Here is a 23,713-nt window from a genome sequence, read left to right as displayed (position 1 = left end):
CTCTCATGACATTTAAACAATTGAGTATTATCAAAAGTCCTTAAGGAGTTACCTAAAACTGTTTTATATAACAATTTTTTAAGTTTCATAAAAAATAATAATATTCTAAATATAATATTAGAATAGCCAGAATCCAAAACACTAACAACACCAAATGCTGGCAAAAATGTAGAGCAACAGGAACCCCCATTCGTTCCTGGTAGGAAGGCAGCTTTATTCAAAATTGGCAAAACTTGGAAGCATCCAAGAGGCCTTTCAGTAGGTGTATAGATAAATACATCCAGAGGATGAAATATCATTCAGTGCTTAAAAGAAATGGACTAGCAAGCTATGAAAAGACCGGGAGTAAGTGCATCTTACCAAGTGAAAAAAGTCCATCCGTAAAAGCTCCATACTGTATTAGTTCAACTACATGACATTCTATTGAAGGCAAAACAATGGAGATAGTGAAAATATCAGTGCTTGTCATGCATTAGGAGTCTGGGAAGAATGAATAGGCAGAATATAGAGGATTTTTAGGGCAGTGAAACTATTCTGTATGATTTTGTTTTGTATACATTTCTCAAAACCCATAGAATGCACGCCAAGAGTGAAGCCTACGGATTTCCAGTGATTATGTGTCAATGAATGTTCATCGATTGTAACAAATGTACCCCTTTGGGACTGGATGTTGTTGGTGGGAGGGGTTGTGTGTAGGTGAGGGCAGTAGATAAATGGAAAGTCTCTGTGCTTTCAACTTAATTTTGCTGTGAACCTGAAAGTTCTCTAAAAGTAAAGTACATTCTTTGTTAAAATGATGAGAACATGACCAAGGATAAGAAGATTCTTGAAGGTAATATTTTCTTTACTTCTTTCTAAGAAATTAGAGGTATTGTATTAAAAATTCAATATTTCCATATATTTTAAACCTCATTAAAAGATATTAAATGTTATTATTTCATAAGGTAATTCTTAATTTAAAAATTAAATACTGAATATCTTACAAAGTAATTTAAATAATTGAATCTAATGTTAATAGAAGGAGATAATGGTGGGAATGTGCTTGACTTCATCAAAAACTGCAGTGAAATGAAGCCAGGCATAAAAGAGTATTGATTGCGTCATTTCATTTATATGAGTACAAAAGTGGGCACCCCTTCTCTTTGCTATGAGAAGCCATGAGAGTGACTTCCTAATTTCATTGGAAGGGAGCATAGGGAGGTTTGGGGATTTGGTTGGGTGTTCTGGATACTGGTTTGGATGTTTCAGTTTATAAAAACTCATGGAGCTGTAGATTTTTTGTACTTTTCTGTTTGTATGTTACACTTTTTTTAAAGGTCAATAAAAGGCAGTAAACATGGTGCTTCATTAAATTTGACTGAAGCAAGGAAGGGATAAAGACAAGGGTATCTGAATTTTTATATAAGCCTACAGTTGTATAAGGACAGAGAAGAACAAAAGGAAGCTAAGAGAGCCTACAGGAGAAGATGGCCTTTAGCATGTATTGTTAAACATACAGGTAGCATTTCTTGGTGTTAGCAATGAGCTAATATACATCTGCATAGCCTACACATCTAACAAAGAAAAACATAAGATACAGGGAAAGTTAAAACTATCTTAACCAGGATTCAGAGTAAATTAAAAATTAATATCTTTCTGAGAGACTTTTTCTATATCCCTTTTACCTGCAAAATGCATATTTTCATTTCTAATTGAATGACTATACTTTGAAAAGTGAATAGGGCTCATGATATTTAACTAATTCTATTATGTGGAGTCCACTCTTGTCTGCTCTGTGAGCACAAACTCCTGAATGGGTTGTGCTTTGGTACAACAGTTTTCTCTCCTTGAGTTGGATGTGATTTTTGACCTCCAGCTAAATTCTTTACACGGGTCATAGATGTCTTCTTCACAGAGTATAAGTGAGTGTACCAAAGAGTTTCTTAATTTAGGAGATGTATTCTCGCACACATTCTCTGAACACTATTTACAGCAACAGTCTCTACCTCTACCTCACAGGTCATATTACTGGGAACAAAATAGATGAGTATGGGCTTTATGTCGTCTTACTTCCATATCTCACCCCAAGATGCTATTAAGAAATGGAGGATTCAGAAAGTGACTGTAAAAGAAAAGAGAAAAGCTAACCTTAAAGAGTCTAATCAACTTTGAGAGATGAATTAAACCTTGAAGAAATAAGAAATTAATTTCAAATAAGACAGTATTACTGATGATAAGAGATTTAGCAGATGCTTTTAAATCTAAGGTTTATAGGGGAATGTACGGAAATGGCTATGTATTCGGGGGGTGTTTATGTGTATATGTTTGAAATTCAGTAAGCATATACAGCAGCTTTATTCTTGTCAGGGGGCAGAAGGAAAAAACAATAGTTACCACTAATTGATTATTCACAATGTGCAAAGTGTTGTGCTAAGCCATTAAGCATGAATAATCTCACTACATGCTCACAATAACAATACAAAGTAGATATGTTTAATACTCCCATCTAAAGATAAAAACATAGAGGGTGCTAAAATTTGAGTGACTTGTCCAAGGTCTCCCAACCTAAGTGATTTTAGTTCACCTATGTCTCAACATGAAAGCTAATACTCTTAAGTACTTACTACTACCTTGATTACTGAATAATCACAAAAGCAAATAGATAAAATTTGGCAAGAAAAGAGGACAAAAGAAGAGGAAAATAAAGTTAAGCTATAAAGGAAGATGAAGTAAGGAAAAGACATAAGTGGAAGAGAGACAAAATATAAATAGCACAGTTAAGAGCATACTAGTAATAGTCATATGTCAAATGAATGTGTATAACATTACACAAATAGATGTCGTAATACACACTCCCTCACTTTTTTAAAAAAAAGTTAAAATTTTATTATTGTTCTCTTCACTTAGCTATAGATGAAGCTTTGCTTATATGGTTCAAAAGAAAAGTTATTTTATAGTCATGGTTTTTGAACACATTCAAAAGACTAAGAAAACCAAATTCCAGAAGTGTAATTATTAGGTACCTGAATTAAAAGAATTTTCTCATTCATATTCCCCACTTTCATACTAACTTCTTGATTAAACTTTCATGTAATTATAAGAGTTAAAACCTGAAAGAGAAAAATAATCAAGTCTTCATTATAATTTTCAGGTAGATTCTTTCTGGAACAAAATAACACTAGAAAATAATTACCCATAATAATATAGGAGATATTCCATTAAATGCTTTTCTTCACTTTTTAAAAAAATGTACATGAGCCCACAACCCAGACATGTGCCCTGACCAGGAATCCAACTGTGACCTTCAGGTTCATAGGTCGATGCTCAACCACTGAGCCACACTAGCCAGGTTACACAGTGCTTTTAAATACATGTCTTTTTTTAAAAAATATATTTTTTTATTGATTATTTACAGAGAGGAAGAGAGAGGGATAGAGAGCCAGAAACGTCGATGAGAGAGAAACATCGATCAGCTGCCTCCTGCACACCTCCTACTGGGGATGTGCCCGCAACCAAGGTACATGCCCTTGACCGGAATTGAACCTGGGACCTTTGAGTCCACAGGCCAACACTCTATCCACTGAGCCAAACCAGTTAGGGCTAAACACATGTCTTTGTAGATTCTCATGTCCTCCAACCTATCCATCTCATCACCTTTTAAGATGATTCAAGTACAAACTTCATTATTCTCTTTTAATAAAATATTCTCCAGGTAGGCATGATACAGTATACCTATCTCTTTATTAAGCACTTTCTATAGATTATCAGCTTACATTTAGATTTCACAGGAACCCTTAAGTGTTTATACTATTACCATCCTCATTTTACAGCTGAAGAAAGAAGGATTTAATGAGGTTTTGTTACTTGACCAAGGCCACAAAGTCGTGAGTGGTGAAACAATTAAATCATGTGCTTCTGATCACTATATAAAAACAAGCCATTAAATATAAATTCCTTCAGAATCTCACCCCAGATCCTCTCTGCTCCTTCATCTGTTTTCCTCATCCTTTATTCACAGCTCATTGCTGCATCCCTGTTTAGACCAGAAATCAGCCCTTAACCCTCAGTTACTGAGTCCAGAGCATCCCCTCTGGTTCTGGGATTTGCCTAATATTTATTCCTAATTTTTGGGCACTAGGATGAAGGAATTCAGGAATTATAAGAATAAAAGAAGCCCAATGTAATAGGTATATCGAGTAGGACCCTAGGAAGAACTAAAGCAACTAACTCCATTGATTTGCCTCAAGCTTTTCTTCGATGCTGGCTCCATCGTGGGAGGAAAGGGGAGTTCTGTCCATGACTATAAAAGAAATTAGACTTCAAAAAATCTGTTTATCACCTTATTCAGTAGAGAAAAAGGGCAGGTACAATTATGCTGCTAAAATTCATGACAATTTAATTGTAAGACCAACATTTTATAACCAGCATAAAGTCTCCTTAGTCAGAAACTACAAAAAAAAACCAAACACCTAATTTCAAAACAGCCTGTTTATCTGTACATATTCAATATCATTATATATGCCATACACTTTTTTAAAAAGGTGTAACTATTTACAGGAATTACTTTACTACCTGCAGATCTACAGTTTCAAGTATAAATTCTATAATGTACTTCTGAATTATTAATAATGTTTTTCTCAATTTTGTTTCAAATGAGGTAACTATCAAAAGAATATGTTTTAATTTAACAGATAATCCCGTCATCACATTTGCCTTTGCTTGATATCTATTTATTAAATAAGTAATATTTTATCTCAAGGAAATTATGCATCATAACTCCTAGAGATGACATTTATGTGAGTTTTTCCATATTTTAATATTTTATATCTCATCTTCTATTGATAAAAGCAGATAAAAACATAGTGTCAAGCCAATTTAATCAATAGAATATGAGCTAACATACTGAATTAGCTCCAATAACGGAGTTGTCACAAAATTACAAAGATCATTTGGGGACGTAAAGGTATTTCTCAAAACCTCTTGGTTTCTAGACAAAGCACAGCGATCAGAACAGAGCCAGCATTGAAACGATTCTGTGTGCCCTTGCTCCCTCTTTTACATGTCTCCATTCCATTTGTACTTTCATTTTCCCATTTCAGGACGATTCTCTCCTGGGGACTATTGGAGCTGTCTCCTAACTTGTCATTCTTGCCTGTAATCTCCCTCCCTCCAGTCTGCACACTGCTGCCATCATTATTTTTCCACAATACTAATCCGAGCACTTCACTGTCCTGCTCAGAAAGCTTCAGTTCCCTGTGGCCTGTGTGACACATTCAAACATCAGAGTTTGGCAGAGATTTCTAACCAGGCCCAAGCTCCTTTCGCCATTCTCATCTCCTGGCTGTTCCCAGGCCACTCACTTAAACTCTTACGCTGTGGCTGCTCAGCTTTCTATAAGGCATGCTTTCCCCTGTCTTCCAGCTACCATCACACTGCTTTGTCTCCCATGAATCCATTTTTCTTCTCTTGTCCACCTTATCTTGTCACTTTCTAATTGTAACAAATCAGATGTCACCTACTATTCCCGGTTGTATTCTTTCAGCCTTATACTGTATTTGTACATGCCCACACCTCTGTCACATCACTTATCAAATCAGTAACATGTTTATGCCCCTCCTCTGTTAAGCTATGATCTCTGACAACTCGCAGAACCACAGTTTATTGATCTGTGTATCCTGATGCCTAGCACCGAGCTGTTTTATTGGGTACTCTGTATGACTCCCATTAAAATGTATATGGGGTAAATGAATGATTCACAAAAGATAAAAATGAATATAAACAACTAAACAAAAACAGTAAGAACACTGATTGGCACTTAAGCTTTTAAAATATACCTTTACCTTTAAAAAAATTTTGTAGAGAATATAGAGCTGGAAGAGGCCTCAGAGATTAGATCATTTTGATGTAATCCTTCCACTTACTAGTAAAAGATGATGCTGAGAAGTCGAGATGGACTCCGAACACAGAGGAAAGTGTGGCAGAGCCGGGATAAAAGCTGAGGATTCCAAGACACAGTCAAGTCCTGCCACATGTGGTTGATGGGTTTTAATTAAAAACAGAACATACTATGATTTTGCTTTGTTGTGTTTTTCAATAAATTTTTGTACATGCAATCGTTTCAAATAATTTCCTTGCACTATATTCCTAGAATATACATCCTGAGCAAATACTACTCAAAAAAAAACTACACCAATATCCTCTCTTAACAAGCATATTTGGGAGAACTAATACAATTAAAAATTACTACTATAATTTTAAATTTTGTAAAATTGGTAGGTGAAAAACAATCTTTCATTGTGGATTAAATGGCCTTTCTTTGATTATTAATGAGGCTTAACCTTTTTTTTCCCCAACTTTTATTCACATTGACAAGTTTTGCTTGTTGATCTCTTGGAGATGTCATAATTTAGCTGACTCTTTTTATATTTGAGGTATTATCCTTTTACACAACAACCCAAATTTATCCCTACTTTATATTCTGTTTTAAAACTGTTTATGATACTTTCAATACTCAAAAGTGTTAAATTTTACTAAATCAAACATGTTTATTTTCCCATCTTCTATATTTTCTTCTATATTTCCCTTGCTTCTTCATTTTCACTTAACTTCAAAATAAAGTCCAAATGGAGAATACACCTCATGTGAAGAAATTATCTCCATTGATTTTACTGTACATAAATAATTAATTAAATGTCTTTTCCCCTGAGTTCTAATTCCATCATTACCATGTTGGAAGCTACCCATTGTCTTCACTATCAGAAATGCGTAAACAAGGAACACAGAAGGCTCGTGAACCTTGAGTACTGGCAAGGGCCAGAGCTATGCACTGATTGTTTAGTTGAGACAATGGTGGCTCAAACAATTTCCTGATCAAATAGTCTCAAAGTAAATCTTTATTAATATTTAAGACCTTTAAGATAGTCTTTCTGTTACCGGAATTGCCTGCCTGACTAAGGGCAATATGTGTACCTAAAATTGAATAAAAGGTTGGCAGGGTCTGGGCACCAGTGAAGTCCTTCCCCTTGCATTGGACTCTCTGCCTGGCCCCCCAATTATTTCCAAGTTATTATTTCTTGTCTTGTCTTGTCATTTGCCTGTGGCCCTTCTCCAGACCCCAAAACCTAAGCCACGCGGGACGTGGCTTCTCACATCATCACATCATAAGTTCATATGTATTTATGTACATATACATGTATAAACATAATTATTACCATTGTATATTTCTGGCTATTTCTATCTGGTTCCATTGACCATATGCCTATTATGGTACTAGTTCCATATTTTATTGATTATTGTAGTTTGACATTATGTTTAAATGTTAAAAATTTGGTAGGAATAATTTTTTCATCAAAATCATTTTAATTACTTTTAATCATTTATTCTCACAATTAAAATTTTAAATATTATTTCAAATTCTAGAAAATATTCCTTTGTTGTTTTGTTTGGAATTATGCTAAATTATACTAAATCTGAATACAGAGTAATTCAGAAAAGGTTAACATTTGTCCTATAATTAGTTTTTCTGTCTATGAACAAGGAATGCCTCTTGATAAAGTTGCCTTCATATGGGTCTTCCATATTTTTAGTTCAATTTATTCCAAGATTTGTTAAGTATTTTTGTGAAGAAAACAGTTTCATTTACCATATATCCATTATTAATTATTTCTTACTAGTATGTAGGAAAGCTCTTAATGTTTTCATATTAATTTTATATTTGACCATCTCCTAAAATAATTATTTCTAATATATTTTTCAATGAATTATCTTGAGATCAAATAATTTGAAAATAATCATAATGCTACTTCATTTTTACTAGTAATTTCTCTTTTTTCATGTTTTATCACACTGGTTAAATTTATAGAGTATTAATAATAGTAGTAACAGGATTAATCCATCTCTTTAATAGGAATAACTATAAATATATAATTGGTTATAGGCTGAGAGAGATGTGCTTTATCAAGTTAAACATTTATCACATTTCTAGTTTGTGTATGTGTTTGTACTTGTAACAGAAATGAGGGTTATATATACGGATTGTCCTGTTTTAACTGCTGATACAGCTCAGTTGATGTTTCTTTCTTTTCAGATTTAATCCATTGGAATTAATAATTATTCAAAGTGTGTATAAATTTTGGGGGGGACAATAAATATGTTATTGATTTTGTGTTTGTTTTTGAAGAGAAAGGAAGGTAGAGGGAGAGAAACATCAATGTGAGAGAGAAACATTGATGTAAGAGCGGAACATTGATCAAAGCATGAATAGGCTGCCTCCTGCATGCCCCCTACTGGGGATCAAGCCCACTACCCAGGCATATGCCCTGACTGGGAACCAAACCAGCTACCTTTTGGTGTATGGGACGATGTCCAATCAACTGAGCAACACCAGCCAGGGCAGCATGAGGGTTGCATTTTAATCAAATGGTTTTACAGAATCTTATGAAATATTTATCATTGTTTATTTGACCTAGTAGAGTGTTTGTAGTACATTTCCTAATAACACATTAAGTCACACTTCTTTTAGATAACTTAAAGATATTTTATGCAAAAAAAAGCTTCAAATCGGACAATAGTAAGTCCATGAAATCAATAAAGTTTCTAAAGAAAAGAAGATGCTGATAAATTCCATCTCTATACCAGTCTCCATGGTCAGGCAAATTTATATTTTCCTTGGAATACTGAGCACAGGGATGATTAGACCACTCACTACCTCACTACTGAGGTTAGAGAATCCAATCGCAAGATGAAGGCTTCGTTAAGTAATTCCCAAGTTGATCCCTCTCTCTCCTAGATTCTCAAAGATTCTGTGTGACTCTTAACTGTCTCCTCTGGCCGAGCAAAAAACTCACCCATGCAACGAAGCAATGAGATTCAGAGACCACAGTATTACCCCCTCTCAGGTTTTTACCTCTCTACTCACTTTCCCATGGCCAGGCCGGTGTGACTCAGTGGTTGAGCATTGACCTATCAACCAAGAGGTCACGGTTCCATTCTGGCTTAGGCCACATACCTGGGTTGCCTGCTGGATGCCCAGTAGGGGGCATGCAGGAGGCAACTGATCAATGATGTTTCTCGCTTATGGATGATGTTTCTATCTCTCTATCCCCTTCCCTTCCTCTCTCTCTCAAAATCAATTTAAAAATTTTTTTTAAAACATTCCCCCTAAGTCACTTATAGAAACTTCTAAAATGTCCCTGTCATCCACAAGGAGTGCCCCATGACGGCTAAGTTTGTACTACTTGCTCTTCGCTACTAATACTTTGGATGAGGTCTGACATCCAACCAAATTTTGCCTAATGAGATTCAAGTTTCCAAGAAATTGGAATTGGGGTGTGTGTGTGTGTGTGTGTGTGTGTGTGTGTGTGTGTGTGTGAAGCTTGGCAGGTGTCCTGAAAAAAACAGCACCTAAGTACTATAGCTGGCCTGTTGCTACCCTACCCTGTGGATCTAGAAGTAAGGAAAAAACAATATAAAGAAAACCAAACCAAACAGACACAAAGAGATTTGGACTTCTGACAGGTTTTTAGTTCTTATAACCAGTTCTTTTCTTAGACCCTTTTATATTCTGCCATGGGTTTCTTGACATACCCTCATAAATTCTTCCTCTTAGCTTAAGCAAGCTTAAGCTGGTTTCTGTTACCTGCAATCAAACGCTCCTGATTAGTATGCCACCCTACCTCCTGCTCTGCCCCGGACGCGAGCTCAACTACAGAGGGAAGGAGTGGGGCGAGATCTCTAGAATCCTATTCAACACTTTTTTATGATAAATAAAGTTCTCATGGCAACAGAAAAATCTTTGATTTCATACAAGATGTACAGTATAAATATTTTATTGCCTATAGACCAGACCAGAGTAAGACACTGACATCGCTGGTTACATTTCTGAAATATCTAAACTCCTCTTCTTCATTTTATGTTTTTCTTTTGATAAATCTTTGGGTTTTAAAAAAAAATCTATAGAAATAGCATTTTGTTCCAATGGTAGCAATAAAACTAATCCTAAAAGGCAGGCCTTTGCTTCTCTCTGTCTCCCTGGGTAGAGATGGGCAGTTAAGAAAAGTTCTAAGAAACACATGAAGAATGCTGGTACCCTCTGACTCAGAGTGTGCTTATGCTTCCGGGTAAATTCTCCCACCAATGAGATAATATCAGTTTGTGCGATCAAATTTAATCAAAGCACCATTGTTCTTTACATCTATGATGACAAACAGTACACTGTAGTTTAATTGTTTGACTGTTTTAGCTTTAACCAGTTGTTTTGTCAGAGAAAAATTCTGGCCCTAAATACTAATCATTCATCTTTCTAAATTCTGATATAATCGTTATGTTGTCAATTAAACAATAAACTGGAAGAAGCATGACCTTTGATAGCAAGTATCTTTAAACCATTGCTAAGTAGTCATGTCCACACAAGGTTACAATCTCAGCAAGACTGAGCTTTAAACAGTTCTCTTTCATTTTTCAGCAGCGGTCTGTGCAGCACCCAGCTGCTCTGGCTGCCTCACCTGCTATTACAAAGAAGGGTCTCCTTCCACACCATGGCTTTACTGTCTCAAACAGAAAAGGGCCACAGAAAGCAATTTGTTCAGATATCTCATTAATGTTAGAAAAAAACCCAGCGTAACAATTTTTTCTACACAGAAATTACACTCTAGGGCAGACACATCCAATATTGAAACCGGGCATTACTAAACAATTCCATCCAATGGGTCAATTTTTTAATTACTTGAGACTGCATTTTGTCACTCACTGGTCCTGGCAGGAAATCTGAAGGCTACACTGTACAAAATTGGCATTTGCCTTACAAATCTCATCCATGGACAACTGGTAATAGGCTAAGAAACTTTCCGCATACAGTACAGTGTTGTTGTCCTGCAGAGTAAACGGCTCAGGATTTTGTCAAGCACAGTCTCTGCTCTCCAGGGGACTGCACTTTGGCCAAGGACCCCCTCACATTCCAGTCTTTGGGAAGTGGGCTGGCTTTCCCACTAGGTGAGACCACTGACCCGTCACCTACACAACCCGCTCACCTGGTATGCAATTAACTAATTAATTTGCTAGGTTCCCAACAGAGAACACAAATTCCCGATGTCTACTTTCAGCATCTGTGAAAGCCCTGCGAGAGCAAGCACATTTAAATCTGTGGATTTGATGTGCCCCACAGAGCTACTGGGACCTTCCAAGGTACTCCCGGGATCGGCAAGTAGCATAGGGAAGTAGAGTGTCCAAGACCTCTACGTCCACGCCTTCAACCCAGCAGTTCTTATTTTTTTTTTAAATATATTTTATTGATTTTTTACAGAGAGGAAGGGAGAGGGATAGAGCGTTAGAAACATCGATGAGAGAGAAACATTGATCAGCTGCCTCCTGCATGCCCCCTACTGAGGATGTGCCCGCAACCAAGGTACATGCCCTTGACCAGAATCGAACCTGGGACCCTTCAGTCCGCAGGCTGACGCTCTATCCAGTGAGCCACACCGGCCAGGGCATCAGCAGTTCTTATTTTAACTGCCTGAAAAGTTAGGTGTCTGAGTAGGACTCTTTTGAAGATCGAGTTTGAAAAACAGTACTCTATATGGAAGATGCTCTTTATTTATTCTTAATAGAGTATGGTAATCCTTATATCATCAGAGCTCAAAAGAGTTGTAAATCTAGATCAAGTAAGATTATCTCCCTCTCCTTGAAAACTCTTTAATGGAACATCCATCAGTGTTACAAGCATCCCAGTCTTAGCTTTGATTGTGGCTACATGTGCAAAACAGCCCAGGAGAAGGCTTCTGCTGTAACAGTTTGTTAAGTAGTGTTGCTTAGTAAGCTGTCAAAGTCCCAGATGATACATTTCTTTCAGAAATAATTCCCAAGAAAATTCATTCTCTCCTGAAAAAAGAGTTAAACTTGGTCCTATCATATAATAAAACTTATGTATTCCTTTAAATGTCCCTTTACCTTTTGGCTGCTTTAGAATCTCAGAAGTCAGTGTGGTTCTTCATGCTAGCTACCATATTTGTTTCTTCCTCCAGTGGTTTTGATGGTGTAGCTCTATTTTAATAGTTTCATGTGTCCTTTTATCATAGACAGGCAAGATATTAAAGATAAATGAACAATTATATATATATATATATATATATATATATATATATGTGTGTGTGTGTGTGTGTGTGTGTGTCAATAATGAAATAAAAAACTGATGATCATCCTAAGAATTACTGAAAGTCAAGAGAATTGTATATTTTATAACAGATTGCTTGTGCTCAGGTCTCTTACCCTGTATCATCAGCTACTGGAACACAGCCAAGTTTCAAGGCACTATCAATAAAGCTCCAAGAAGCTCAAAGAGATACCTTTTTTAGTTCACACACTAAAATCCATGCAGTTTACATGATCCTCCCTTGAAGTATACTTACTCTTGTATCAGACACAGTTCTATCATGCTTCAGTGAGTTCCTGTTGCTCTCAAGATGAAGAACAAATCTTGAGAATGACCTACATGACCTCTCATGGTCTATCTGGCCCTGCCTTCTGCTTCACCCTTATCCCTAACACTCATCTCCTTCAGATTTCACCTGTCCATAACTCCTTAAAGTAGGGAAGTTTACCCTCTTATGAACTCCCAGTCCAGCACACCTCTCCACACAGCATTCATTGTAGATTATATAATTACTAGTGGCCCAGTGCACGAAATTCATGCGGCAGGGGGGGGGTCCCTCAGCCTGGCCTGCACCCTCTCCAATCTGGGACACCTCAAAGGATGTCCTACTGCCAGTTTATAGGGATCAGGCCTAAACCAGCAGTCGGACATCCCTCTCTAAATCCGGGACTGCTGGCTCCTAACTGCTCAGCTGCCTGCCTGCCTGATTGCCCCTAACCACTCTGCATGCTGGCCTGTTTACCCCCAACTGCCCTTGCCACTGGCCTGATCACCCACAATGCCCCCCACACCAATGGCCTGATCACCCACAACTGCCCTCCCCTCTTGGCCTCTAACCGCCTCTACCTCAGCCCCACCACCAGAGCTTTGTCCAGAAGAACGTCCGGAAGGTCTCCTGGAAGGTCTCCTAGCCTAATTAGCATATTACCCTTTTATTAGTATAGAGACCTAGTGCATGGGTGGGGCCTGGCTGGTTTGCCCTGAAGGGTGTCCTGGATCAGGGTGGGGGTTCCCTTGGGGTGTGGGGCGCCCTGGGTGAGGGCCTATGGTGGTTTGCAGGCCAGCCACATCCCCATGGGGTGAGGGTCCCCGCTGGGGGGACGTGGCCAGCCTGGGTGAGGGGCTGATGGCTGTTTGCAGGCTGGCCATGCCCCCCAGCAGGCAACCTCAACCCATGGGGGCATGGCCAGCCTGGGTGAGGGGCTGAGGGCTGTTTTCAGGCTGGCCACGCCCCCCAGAGACCCAATCCCCCAGCCCCTCCTTGAGTGGAGGCCAGGGCAGGCGGGAAGCTTAGCTTCCTCTGTCACCGGGAGCAACCCAAGAGCAACCCAAGAGCTTGCTCCAGCTCTGTGGCCACCGCCATCTTTGTTGGGTTATTTGCACACTTACCCTGATTGGCTGGTGGGTGTAGCAGAGGGACGGTCAATTTGCAAGTTTCCATTTTATTAGTATAGATACCTTATATCTCAGTTCCCTGAAAAACTCTAAATCTTATGTCTGCTTTGACTGTTTATACCAGTAATGTATTTTTAGGACCCATCACAAATCTTAACTCATTCTATGTGTTCAATAAATAGCTCTTGACTAAATCAATGAAATTTTATGTGTGCTTCTCTGTCCATAATGGATTGAAAGAAGCAAATTATGGAAGAGATCAGCTCTAAAAAAATTCACAGCAACATCAGTTTGATCATGTAGAAGGGCAAAAACTATAAAAAGTGGACAGAAGAACTCAGAAATCATTGGAGTCTAGAGGCAAATTGCTTTAATAACGGTTAGACATTAAGGCATGTTTAATAGTCTTTAATAGCATCATTATATTAGAGTGTGATATAATAATTGAAGTCATCAAGGAAAGGTTGGTTTTTTATCTACAGTTAAGATAAAAAAGAAATTGGTAATTCATCTTTAAAATGCTTAAATCCAGTGTTTCTTTGAAAGATTTCCTTATTTTCTACAGGTGAGCTTCAGTTCTTGAGAAAATATAATCATTTGCATTCTTCTCCCCACTTTCTAACAATTTGGATAAATGAAATGTTCCCCAATCTCACGTTAGGATAAATAACCTTATATCGTAACACTCGTCTTTTGCTCAACTTGATAATTGCAAGAAAATTATTTTCAAATTCCCCTTAGGACTGAAACAATGTTATGTAACGCTTCAGGGAAAGTTCTGCTGAAAAGGAGAATACTCTGCATTGAACGTAAACCAAATTTTGTCTCATGTTGCGTGAACAAAGCAAAAGAAGAAGTTTCCACTTGAATTCTAAATTGCGGGTGACCTTGCACTGTTTTGAGAAAGGCTGGCAGCTGAGGTCACTGGAGTGTATTATGATGGACAGTGCAGCGCTGTGCGTTGCTCAGAGGCATGTCCACTGTGTGGACTGCAGCCAAACACAAAGAATTAGACAGCTCGGAGCATTCTATCATTTCATTTGAAAATAATTGTCAAAGTCATGGGCAGCAACCGTTACAGCATTCATAAGAGAACAGCATTCCATAATTCCATCACTTCAGACAGGCTGTTTGACTATTCTCAGCCAAACACTGTGGATCCAGCCTATTCTGAATCAGGTTCTTATGACACTCACAGAAGCGGCATTTCTGCAGGAGGCAAATCCCATCTATACTGCCTTGTATGCTGTTCTATCTTACATGATGCGGCTCATTGCTTCAAATTGGCCAAATCATTGAAAGAAATACAAGGAAAAAGGAGATGCAGAAGCTTAACACAGAACTCTTAAAATGTAAATATACAGCAACTCCACATCACTCACTTTCCTCAAGTCAACGTGCTGTTTAAAAGCTTAAAATCGGTTTCCAAATAAAATGGCCACAATGCCTTCTCTGATAACGACATAAACAAAGCATTTTCAAAACATCTAATTTGTTGTTAATGATTCCAAATGAACCTCTTATGTTAGTTCTGAAATAGCGATGTTTAAGTAGAATATTTTTATTGATAGAGGCTTATTTTTAACTTCTGCTTCTTCCAGGAGCAGATTAATGGTAACACCTCAAAAAAAAAAAAAAAAAAAAAAAAAAAAAAAAAACCACAAAAAAAAACACCTGTTTGGGATTTAAAAGCAGGTGGAAAATTTCAGACTTGATTAAATGGGGAACTTCTATACCTTTGCTTTCCATTCTGCTTGAGTATTTTCTAAATATAAAGAGAAAAACACATCCTGTTTCTTCTAAAATAGAGACCCCCTCCCACCCCCAAAAGTTGTAACTTACCGTTAAAATTTACAGCCCGAATATAACCAAGTAGCTCTTTCCCATCAACGGTGCTCATTCGTGGGCAAAGGCCAATGTATCCAGGGCAGAGATCTTTGTGCATGTTGTGCAGGGCATAAGCCATGGAATACACTGCATCGATTACAAACTGCACCTTTCCTTCCTGTTCGTAAGATGAATCCCGCGCAATTCGTTCCAGCCCTGCACAAGAAAAAGGAAAACCATCAATCGGCACTGTTAGATTTCAGGGAAATAAGGCATTAGGGCCAAGGTTTCCATCATTTGAGGCGCATTCCATGAGACAAAACTATTTGATCTTCTTTCCGATTATACTGAGTAAAGTTTTGAAACTGGGTATTGAATTTTTTATTTGGAAAGAACATAATAGTTTCTGTTCATTAGCAACAAAAACATAGAAAGTAAATAAAAGACCTATAGTTTCATTACCTTTTATTTCCACTTTATTGAGTCATATCCTATTGTACGTTCTTGGAATTAGAGGCCATTTTGGTAGTGACTTAATCTTTAAGTAAAATGTACAGACTTGTTCATTTCATCTATCCCAGCTCCTGCGGCATCATTTAATTAGTGCCCCAAAGTCAGGTCTCTCTCCAACCAGGTCTGTTCTTGTTTTGAGTAAGTTCTATTAGGGAGCCCTGTTTATAAATATTAAATAACAATGTTTCCTGTTTATTTTTAGGAGAATCATTCAATTTATCTTCTTCTTGATCTCATTTTTTTTTCAAAAAAACTTTATTGAGATATAATTGACATATAAGATTGTGTAAGCGTAAGGTATACAAATGCTTAGATATATGTATATCATGTGAAATAATTACCACAGTAAGGTTAATTAACATATTTATCACCTCAATAGTTGCCTTTTCTTTTCTTGTGGCAAGAACGGTTAAGATCGAATCTCTTAGTAAACTTGTAGTATACAATACTGTATTAACTATAGTCGCTACGCTGTACATGAGATCCCCATAAATTGTCTAGCTTCATTTTCTATTAAAAAGATGCAGAGCTCTCAAAATGAATATCATTCAGAATAATTGCTCCTATGTTTAGGCATAAGTAGGCTGAGAATTGACATTGGGGATTATCACTTAATGTGACAGATATCATTTAAAGGATAGAATTAAAAATGGAAGATAAATTCAATGTGAAAATTAAATGACGCATTCTGAGTTACCGTCCAACATTCTCTTTCTGAAGATGAGGAAACTGAGGCACATGGAGGTGAAATTTACTCTGGACACACAGAGCAGGTATGGGAACCATTCCCAGGTCTCAGACTCAAAGTCCAAAATTCTCTCAACCCCCAGAAAACTAGAGATGACAGGAACATTGGGCACATGAGTAAAAGATTATAGAAAGAACACTGAGGGTTACTGAGGGTCACAAAGGGAACGCCTCTCACTTCCACACCCCCTCCCTAACTCCATGCATCCTGCAACACTTAGAGAGACCCAAAGCAAGCACTTTAAACCTTCCCATAGACGCCAGTTAGTAACCTGTAATAAATAGTCTTGAAATGCAACAAATACTTCTTTTCTTCACACTAACTCATCTAGAGTCTGAATTTAGAGAGTGGAATTGAAATGGTTGTTTTATTCACTGATAAAATGTTTTTTACACTCTAATAGAACCAGTGGCTTTCTTCTACACAAAGGTAGTGGTCATTTCATTGATTTTTATTCGTACAATCATTGGACAGTTTCCTCCGGTCTCAATCCCTTGCTCCACCGATCCTATAAACGCTATTGGTCGGTGCTCTTAGTAAACTCCTGTAAGTGTGTCATGATGCTGAATTCTGCTCCTCCTTTTTCCACATGCCTTTGTGAATATTTTTTTTTATGCCTCAACTTTCCATTCCTCAAGGTTGAGTCCTCTTTCCCCCCTTTCAACCTCAGAATCCATTCATTCTCAAAACCTTTACTTATTATTTTTATGGTCTAGAAATATAAATAGTAATGTAAAATGTTAGTTACATGGTCCAAGTCAATTTAACTCATTTTTAAGTCTAGCTTTTTGGAAATTAGTTTTCTAGGACTTTCTTATCACCTAATGTCTAGCCCACATTTCCAGTCGCCTACCTTATCTTTAGGTAGTCTGCTTCCATGTCAAACTCAGTCAATTTAAAACCAGGCTATCATTGTAGAGAATTTATATCAGTATCTCACTAAAACTTTGTACTGGGGGTTTTGCAGTTTGGGGAGCACAAAGAGAGGGGGCAGACCTAACAGAGAACATCTTCAAGATGCCAAAATGTGTATCATCTCCTTCAACCTGCCTTAGCGTCATGATCTAAGCTACGATCCATGCAGGTGTGGGGACACTGTCCTCTCCCTACCTCCGGGCGGCACTTTGTCTCCTGGGTTCTAGGCCAGTCTGCTCATGTCCAGAATGTCATCAGGTGACATCCTGGTTTTGCAGTTTTAACTACAAAATAGACAATTCGTAAATGCATACTGAAGAATGGTCACAGAAGCCAAAATAATTCAATTATTTCTTTAAAGATCTTATCTGGTAACCAATCACCCTGGTTAGTCCAGGACTGTAAGAGCTTCTCAGGATGTAGAACCAAAACCTGGACAATCCTGAGCAGACCAGCATGGGTGCTGATGAACAAAAGGCAAATGGCCAGGACATTTACTGAGATAAGACTCAAATAACTACTTCTAATGGTACACCATCACTGCAAAGAAGGCTATCCACAGGTGAAGTCCAGGGCTGACCGCCCTTGTGGAAGAGGTAAGGTGGTTCTGGCCAGGCAGGCATGGGAAGGGGCGGGGGGGGGGGGGGGCTGGGAGGGACAGCTGGTGACAGGCCCCAGGCAAGGGGTGGCATTGGTGGAAATGGGGAAGAAATTGGGAAAGTAAATATCTCATAGTGAGACTGCTATCCGCGAAGCGACCTTGAAAATGTAGGGAGCAGGAGAACCTCTCCTTTGCCTCCTACTCCTACCAGGGTCTGGCAAGCACTGAGCCCCCAACCTAAGCCAGGCGGTAGTGATGGAACAGAGAAAGGTAGGGGGTGGGGCCATGCAGAGTGGAGTGGTAGGAGGGGTGTTTTCTCTCTCCTGGGGCTCCTGCTGTGTATCACTCATAGGACATGCAAGAGTTTCAGAACCAAGAATCATATAGATCAGTAAAAATGTGGATATATATTTTTGATTAAAAATCCATTTAAAATAGCATTGGACATAATTCATCTATTAAACAATTAGATTTAGGTCTCTGCTCATGAAATTGCTTTTATAGTATATCAGAGCAAATTTGGACTTTCATCCCCAACAAACTTGTTGTTGTTGTTCTTGTTAATCCTCGCTGGGGGAGGTTTTTTCATTGATTATTTATTTATTTATTTATTCATTTATTTATTTATTTATTTATTTTAGTGAGAACGGGGGAGAGACAAACATCCAAACATCGATCTGAGAGAGATACATGAATTGGCTGCCTCCCGCATGCACCCCAATCCTCCCACACGCACCCAAGACCGGGGCCAGGGTTGGAGCCTACAACCAAGGTGATTTCCCTTGAGCTGATTTGAACCCAGGACCCTTCAGTCTGTGGGCCTCCATTCTATTCACTGAGCCAAACTGGCCTGGGAAGTCCCCAACAAACTTTAAAAGTTGGTGGGACACAAAAGGTTTTGCTCAGATCCAAATTCTGTTTTGGGGGAAAAAATTCTGTAAGTCCCTTCTAACCTCTCTAGAGCAGAAATGACTTAGAGTTATGGCGTTCAACCATAATTCTTTGATATCATTTGAGGAAACTTCAGTAAGGAACAATCTCTTGATTTTCTTTGTTTGAACAAAAATAGCAAGCTGGTTCAACTTTGGGACAAATATTTCTTATAAGAACTCTAAAACAAGGGGGGGGGGAAGGTCAGAAGGCTGATCAGTGACTATTGTCACATGAGTCGATGGACATAAGTCTTTTTTCTAAATCAATGTAAGCACCTGGTGACAAATTAAAAGACTGAACACTATATTATTTATAAATTTAAAAAGAAAGTATTTGATTTTTTCTCAGGCTGTTTAGACAATGTATTTTTCTCTTCCTTAACATTGCGATCTCGTGATGATACTTAAAATTTTATAGGAACTAGTTTGTGCCTCACTTTCTATATCCATTTGCCTCTTTCATCTAAATGAGGAACTCAGAAAGCTGACAGTGACTCATCAACTTAATTGGCTGTAAAATTTCATTATGCTATAGTTTCTAAAGTTAGCGTTAATGTATTGCTATAAAGTGCTAAATATTGTCAAAGGCTGTATGTCAGCCATCCATTTAAAATACTGATTGTAAAGTTGTAATGTGTTTTTAGTGTATAGTTTGAAATTAACTGCATGTAGCAAAGTGTTTGTGTGGTGGTAGATGAAGTCAGGCACATAAATTTAATTGCAAGAGTATGTGTTCATTAATAAAATCTAAAACTTCTAACAGTATCTCATGTTCCTGGACACACAGAAAACTCTTACCGGTCCAACCAATGGCACATGTACCTTAGTGAAGGCCTTTCACACATCCTGGGTATCTTCTCGGTTTTTGCTTCCTCTTACTATAGAGGCAAATTTGCTCATCTTTGCAAAGGGCTGCATACATCACAACGTGAGTTCCTAAATAAGCCTGACATAAATTTTAAATTCTTTGACTGACATATAGTTGTTGAACTTTGCTTTCTAATAATTTCTCAGGATACAGTTTAGTTTTGTCAGTTGAGATGTTAGGGGCATTTTCCTCTCCTGAAATTACGCACATAAAGCTTCTAATGTTAATGTAGTGATGGTCTACTAAACAGCTGGTCAAATCAGTGGGGTGAGGGGGAATTAAAGTCACACCAGTCTTTTTATTCCTGGGAGAGCAAACATCCAATTGATTGAATTTTTAATACAGTTTTAGCATGTGGTAGAAATAATCCCACACTCCACTAGTAAATTTGTGTCTTAAAAGTATTTCTTTATTTAGTTCCTCCCTGACTTTTTAAGTATGCAGCTACTGTTTTAAATAATTAAATCATTTCCTTGCAGTTGCTGTGCAGAGAATGATAAGAGGGAAGAAGAGAATTTGTGAGCTGCTATGAAGAAATACAGCTATGCATATGGAACCAAATTGTTCCCAATATAACATGTATGTTATAACTGCATAGCTGGTGACTTTGAAATCAGTGAGAAACATGCCAAGAACTGCATTGCACACTCAAAAGTAATCTCCATCAAGTTAGCAAATATAAAAATCCTCTTTTACTGAATTTAAATGGTTTGGTTTCAAGGACACAACAGGGGGAGGATGGGAAAGATGTTCAATGACACAGGAACATCCCCGAAGCACTAGGATCCCCAAGTGAAATGTGCACACCGCCCAAACTGCAGAGGGTTGAGAACACCGGCCCTGCGGTGAGGCAGAAAGACAGACTGACTGATGAGGCTGCTGCCGCAGGAGAAAGAGGACTGACCAGTGAGGCAGTCCTGGGGTCAGGTGCCAGCTGCCCCACTCATAAGGCCTTGGACACTATCCTGAATGAACCCTGGCCTTCAATTGGGAATGTTTTCCAAAGGAACCTTCTTAACGGGGTCCCCGTTGCTCTAGTCCAGCGGTTCTCAACCTGTGGGTCGCGACCCCTTTGGCGGTCGAAGGACCCTTTCACAGGGGTCGCCTAAGACCATCCTGCATATCAGATATTTACATGATGATTCATAACAGTAGCAACATTACAGTTATGAAGTAGCAACGAAAATAATTTAATGGTTGGCTCACAACATGAGGAACTGTATTTAAAGGGCCAGGAGGTTGAGAACCACTGCTCTAGCCAGATCTGCTGGTTCCCACTTCCCTCTGCTCCACTTTCAGGTCCTGGAGTACAACCTGAGATCCCCAAACCGCAGGGCTTCACTGAGATGTTCACTCTGTAAGTTTCCTCATTCCTTCCCAGATGCCTCTTTAGCCTCCAAGCATCAGGTAAAAGGTCAACTCAAGGTTGGCTGGAGCGGTGATATTTAATGATTTATTTTCAAATTAGCAGTCCAGAGCAGATCAAAAGCACTGTAAAGGCCGGGTTTAAATACTGAATATTGTTCAGTTGGAAACAAAGCCAAGACTGGTATTTAAAATTATTTCTGGGAATGACGTGAAAAGTAAATTGAAGGAAACATAGGTTGGCTGTAGAGATGCAAATTGGGAGGCAGAGTAAACAGTGGGAAAGAAAAATGAGAGGAAATGCATTTCAGATGTCAACTTGACAGTATTTGGACACCTGATTAAACCTGAGCGTAAGGGTTAGAGGTAATTATTAAATATGGGGAGTAAGGACTCTTGAGACCAGGTAGGAGGATATTGACACCATTAACAAAATTTGAGAAATCGGGTCAATAAGAAGGTTCAGTTTATGACAGCTCCCAAATGCGTCAGCACCTGTTAAAATGACTGATTATAATATTCTGTAATATTTATTACCTCCTCTACCATAGTATAGACTTTATTTAAATTTGTTGAATTTTACTTAAATAATAAGTCCAAATATTTAGAGTAATCATGTAATAGTAATATAGTTGGTTACTTATTTATAACATTGCAATAACGTTAGCCACTCTGTACAGGGCTGCTGTAAGACCTGAGAAGTAAAAACCCTGTGCTCTAGTTCTCAGGCTACAAGGAACTGACTTGGTGTCTTTGTTCAGTTCATAATACTTTTGGCAACTGTTTACCTCTCAGAAGGAATTAGAAGATTCAATAAGATGATCAATAAGGATCTTTTTGTTATCACTGGGGAGCCAGGAGAAAGTGGGGTTCTTGCAATGTTACAAGAAAAGGGATTTTCTGTGACTCACATGTGAGAATGAGTGGCATTTATTTGCATGAAATTACATCCCTGAGTTTCCAACATCCCTCTTCCCTTCCTCAGGCCAAGGAAGAAGTCCAGCTGTGTCTTTAGCAGGACTAGGATTAAAGCCGTTGCCCAAAGTTTCCATTCCATATTTGCATAGTCCAATCCAGCATCAGTTTAGATTAACTTGTGTTTCCAGCTGCAGTCCATCAGTCCATTGTGTGTAGGGTCCACATGCCCATTGGCCATGTGGCTTCTAGGAACATGGGCAAATACAAGGAAGCAGGAGCAAAACCAGAGAAACAAGAGAGCCAAGAGAGGGTTTTGTTGTCCGGGGGACTATGTATTTCCAAATGTTCACAGGCTTGCAGTTGGCCCACCCCTCTGTTCCCAGGTTTGACCCTCCCTAGATCACTCTGACTTCACTGCCCATGAATCCATGTTCCCTTTGTTGGACCCCTCCCCCCAGGGATTTGCAGGGAATGGACCCATGGTTCCCTGGTGAGTGTGAAGTTGCAGCTTCCTGGTGAAGCTGCCCAGATGGCCAGGGTTATAATGTCTGGCCTCCCTTTTGCTCCTTTCATATTTATATATATAAAAGCCAGCAACCGGAACACTGTAAGGACTGGAACAACCGATCGGTATGACTCCCACTGTGGCCAGCAAACCCACCCAATCGGGGGTGGGGCCGGCCGGCCAACCACCTATGGCCCCTCCCCCAGGCCTCTGGCCCCAATCGGCCTCCGACCCCAATCAGGGGCAGGGCCCACTGTCCAATTGCCCTCGGCCCTTCCCCCCAGCCAGTCCGACCCTGATCGGGCCCTGATCCGGGCAGCCCAGCCAGCCAACCTCCTGTGGTCTTCTCCCGACAGGTCCAGCCTTGATCCACCCTGATTGGGGTCGGGCAGCTAGACCCCAACTGTGCACAAATTTCTGCACTGGGCCTCTAGTTATTATTAACTAGCTAATTACCACAGTATCACCTTCAGTGTAAAATTCTGAATTTTAAGGCATATTCTCTTGTTTCCTCTTTTCACTCTCTAACTTGAAAATTACATAAGGGTGTAACTGAACAAATACCACTAAGTTCAATTCTCTAAAATAGTTTAGAATATCCAGTCACTTAGCTGCTGTGGATCTGGAAATTTTACACACACACACACAAAAAATAAGTCAAATATCAGCCTAGGTTTTTTTTGCCTAATGACCACATATTCATTATCCTTAGACTTGAGCTATATATTGGGGCTGATTTCTCACCAAAGAGAAAAGTTTTCACTTCTCTGTTTATTTTGATATAATAGTTAAAGAAAAAATATTATAGAAAATAAGATCAGAGAAGTAAAAGTGAAGGAGGACACAAATAATTAAAATGGGTAGGGCACTTTACAAATAGTATCTCTTTACTCCTAAACTATTATTACTCCCTTTTTCACATATAAAACAACTAAGACTTGCCATAATCAGTTTGGTTCAGTGGATAGAGCATTGGCCTGTGGACAAAGGTCCTGGGTTTGA

At 38.7% G+C, this 23,713-nt stretch overlaps 1 protein-coding gene across 1 annotated transcript in view; it reads right to left on the bottom strand.

Annotated features, from left to right (window-relative positions):
- The window catches only part of GRM8 (glutamate metabotropic receptor 8), a 727,600-nt gene that overhangs the window by 248,621 nt on the left and 455,266 nt on the right, over positions 1–23,713 (bottom strand). Inside the window, exon 6 of the mRNA XM_036328793.1 lies at positions 15,362–15,562. Within this exon, the coding sequence (XP_036184686.1) occupies positions 15,362–15,562 (201 nt within the window). The remainder of the gene's footprint in view (positions 1–15,361; positions 15,563–23,713) is intronic.

Source organism: Myotis myotis, unplaced genomic scaffold, assembly GCF_014108235.1.
Source record: "Myotis myotis isolate mMyoMyo1 unplaced genomic scaffold, mMyoMyo1.p scaffold_m19_p_11, whole genome shotgun sequence".
In the NCBI taxonomy this organism is placed as follows: Eukaryota; Metazoa; Chordata; class Mammalia; order Chiroptera; family Vespertilionidae; genus Myotis; species Myotis myotis.
The sequence above is the reverse complement of the archived record's forward strand: the minus strand, read 5'-3'. Positions and strand labels throughout refer to the sequence as shown.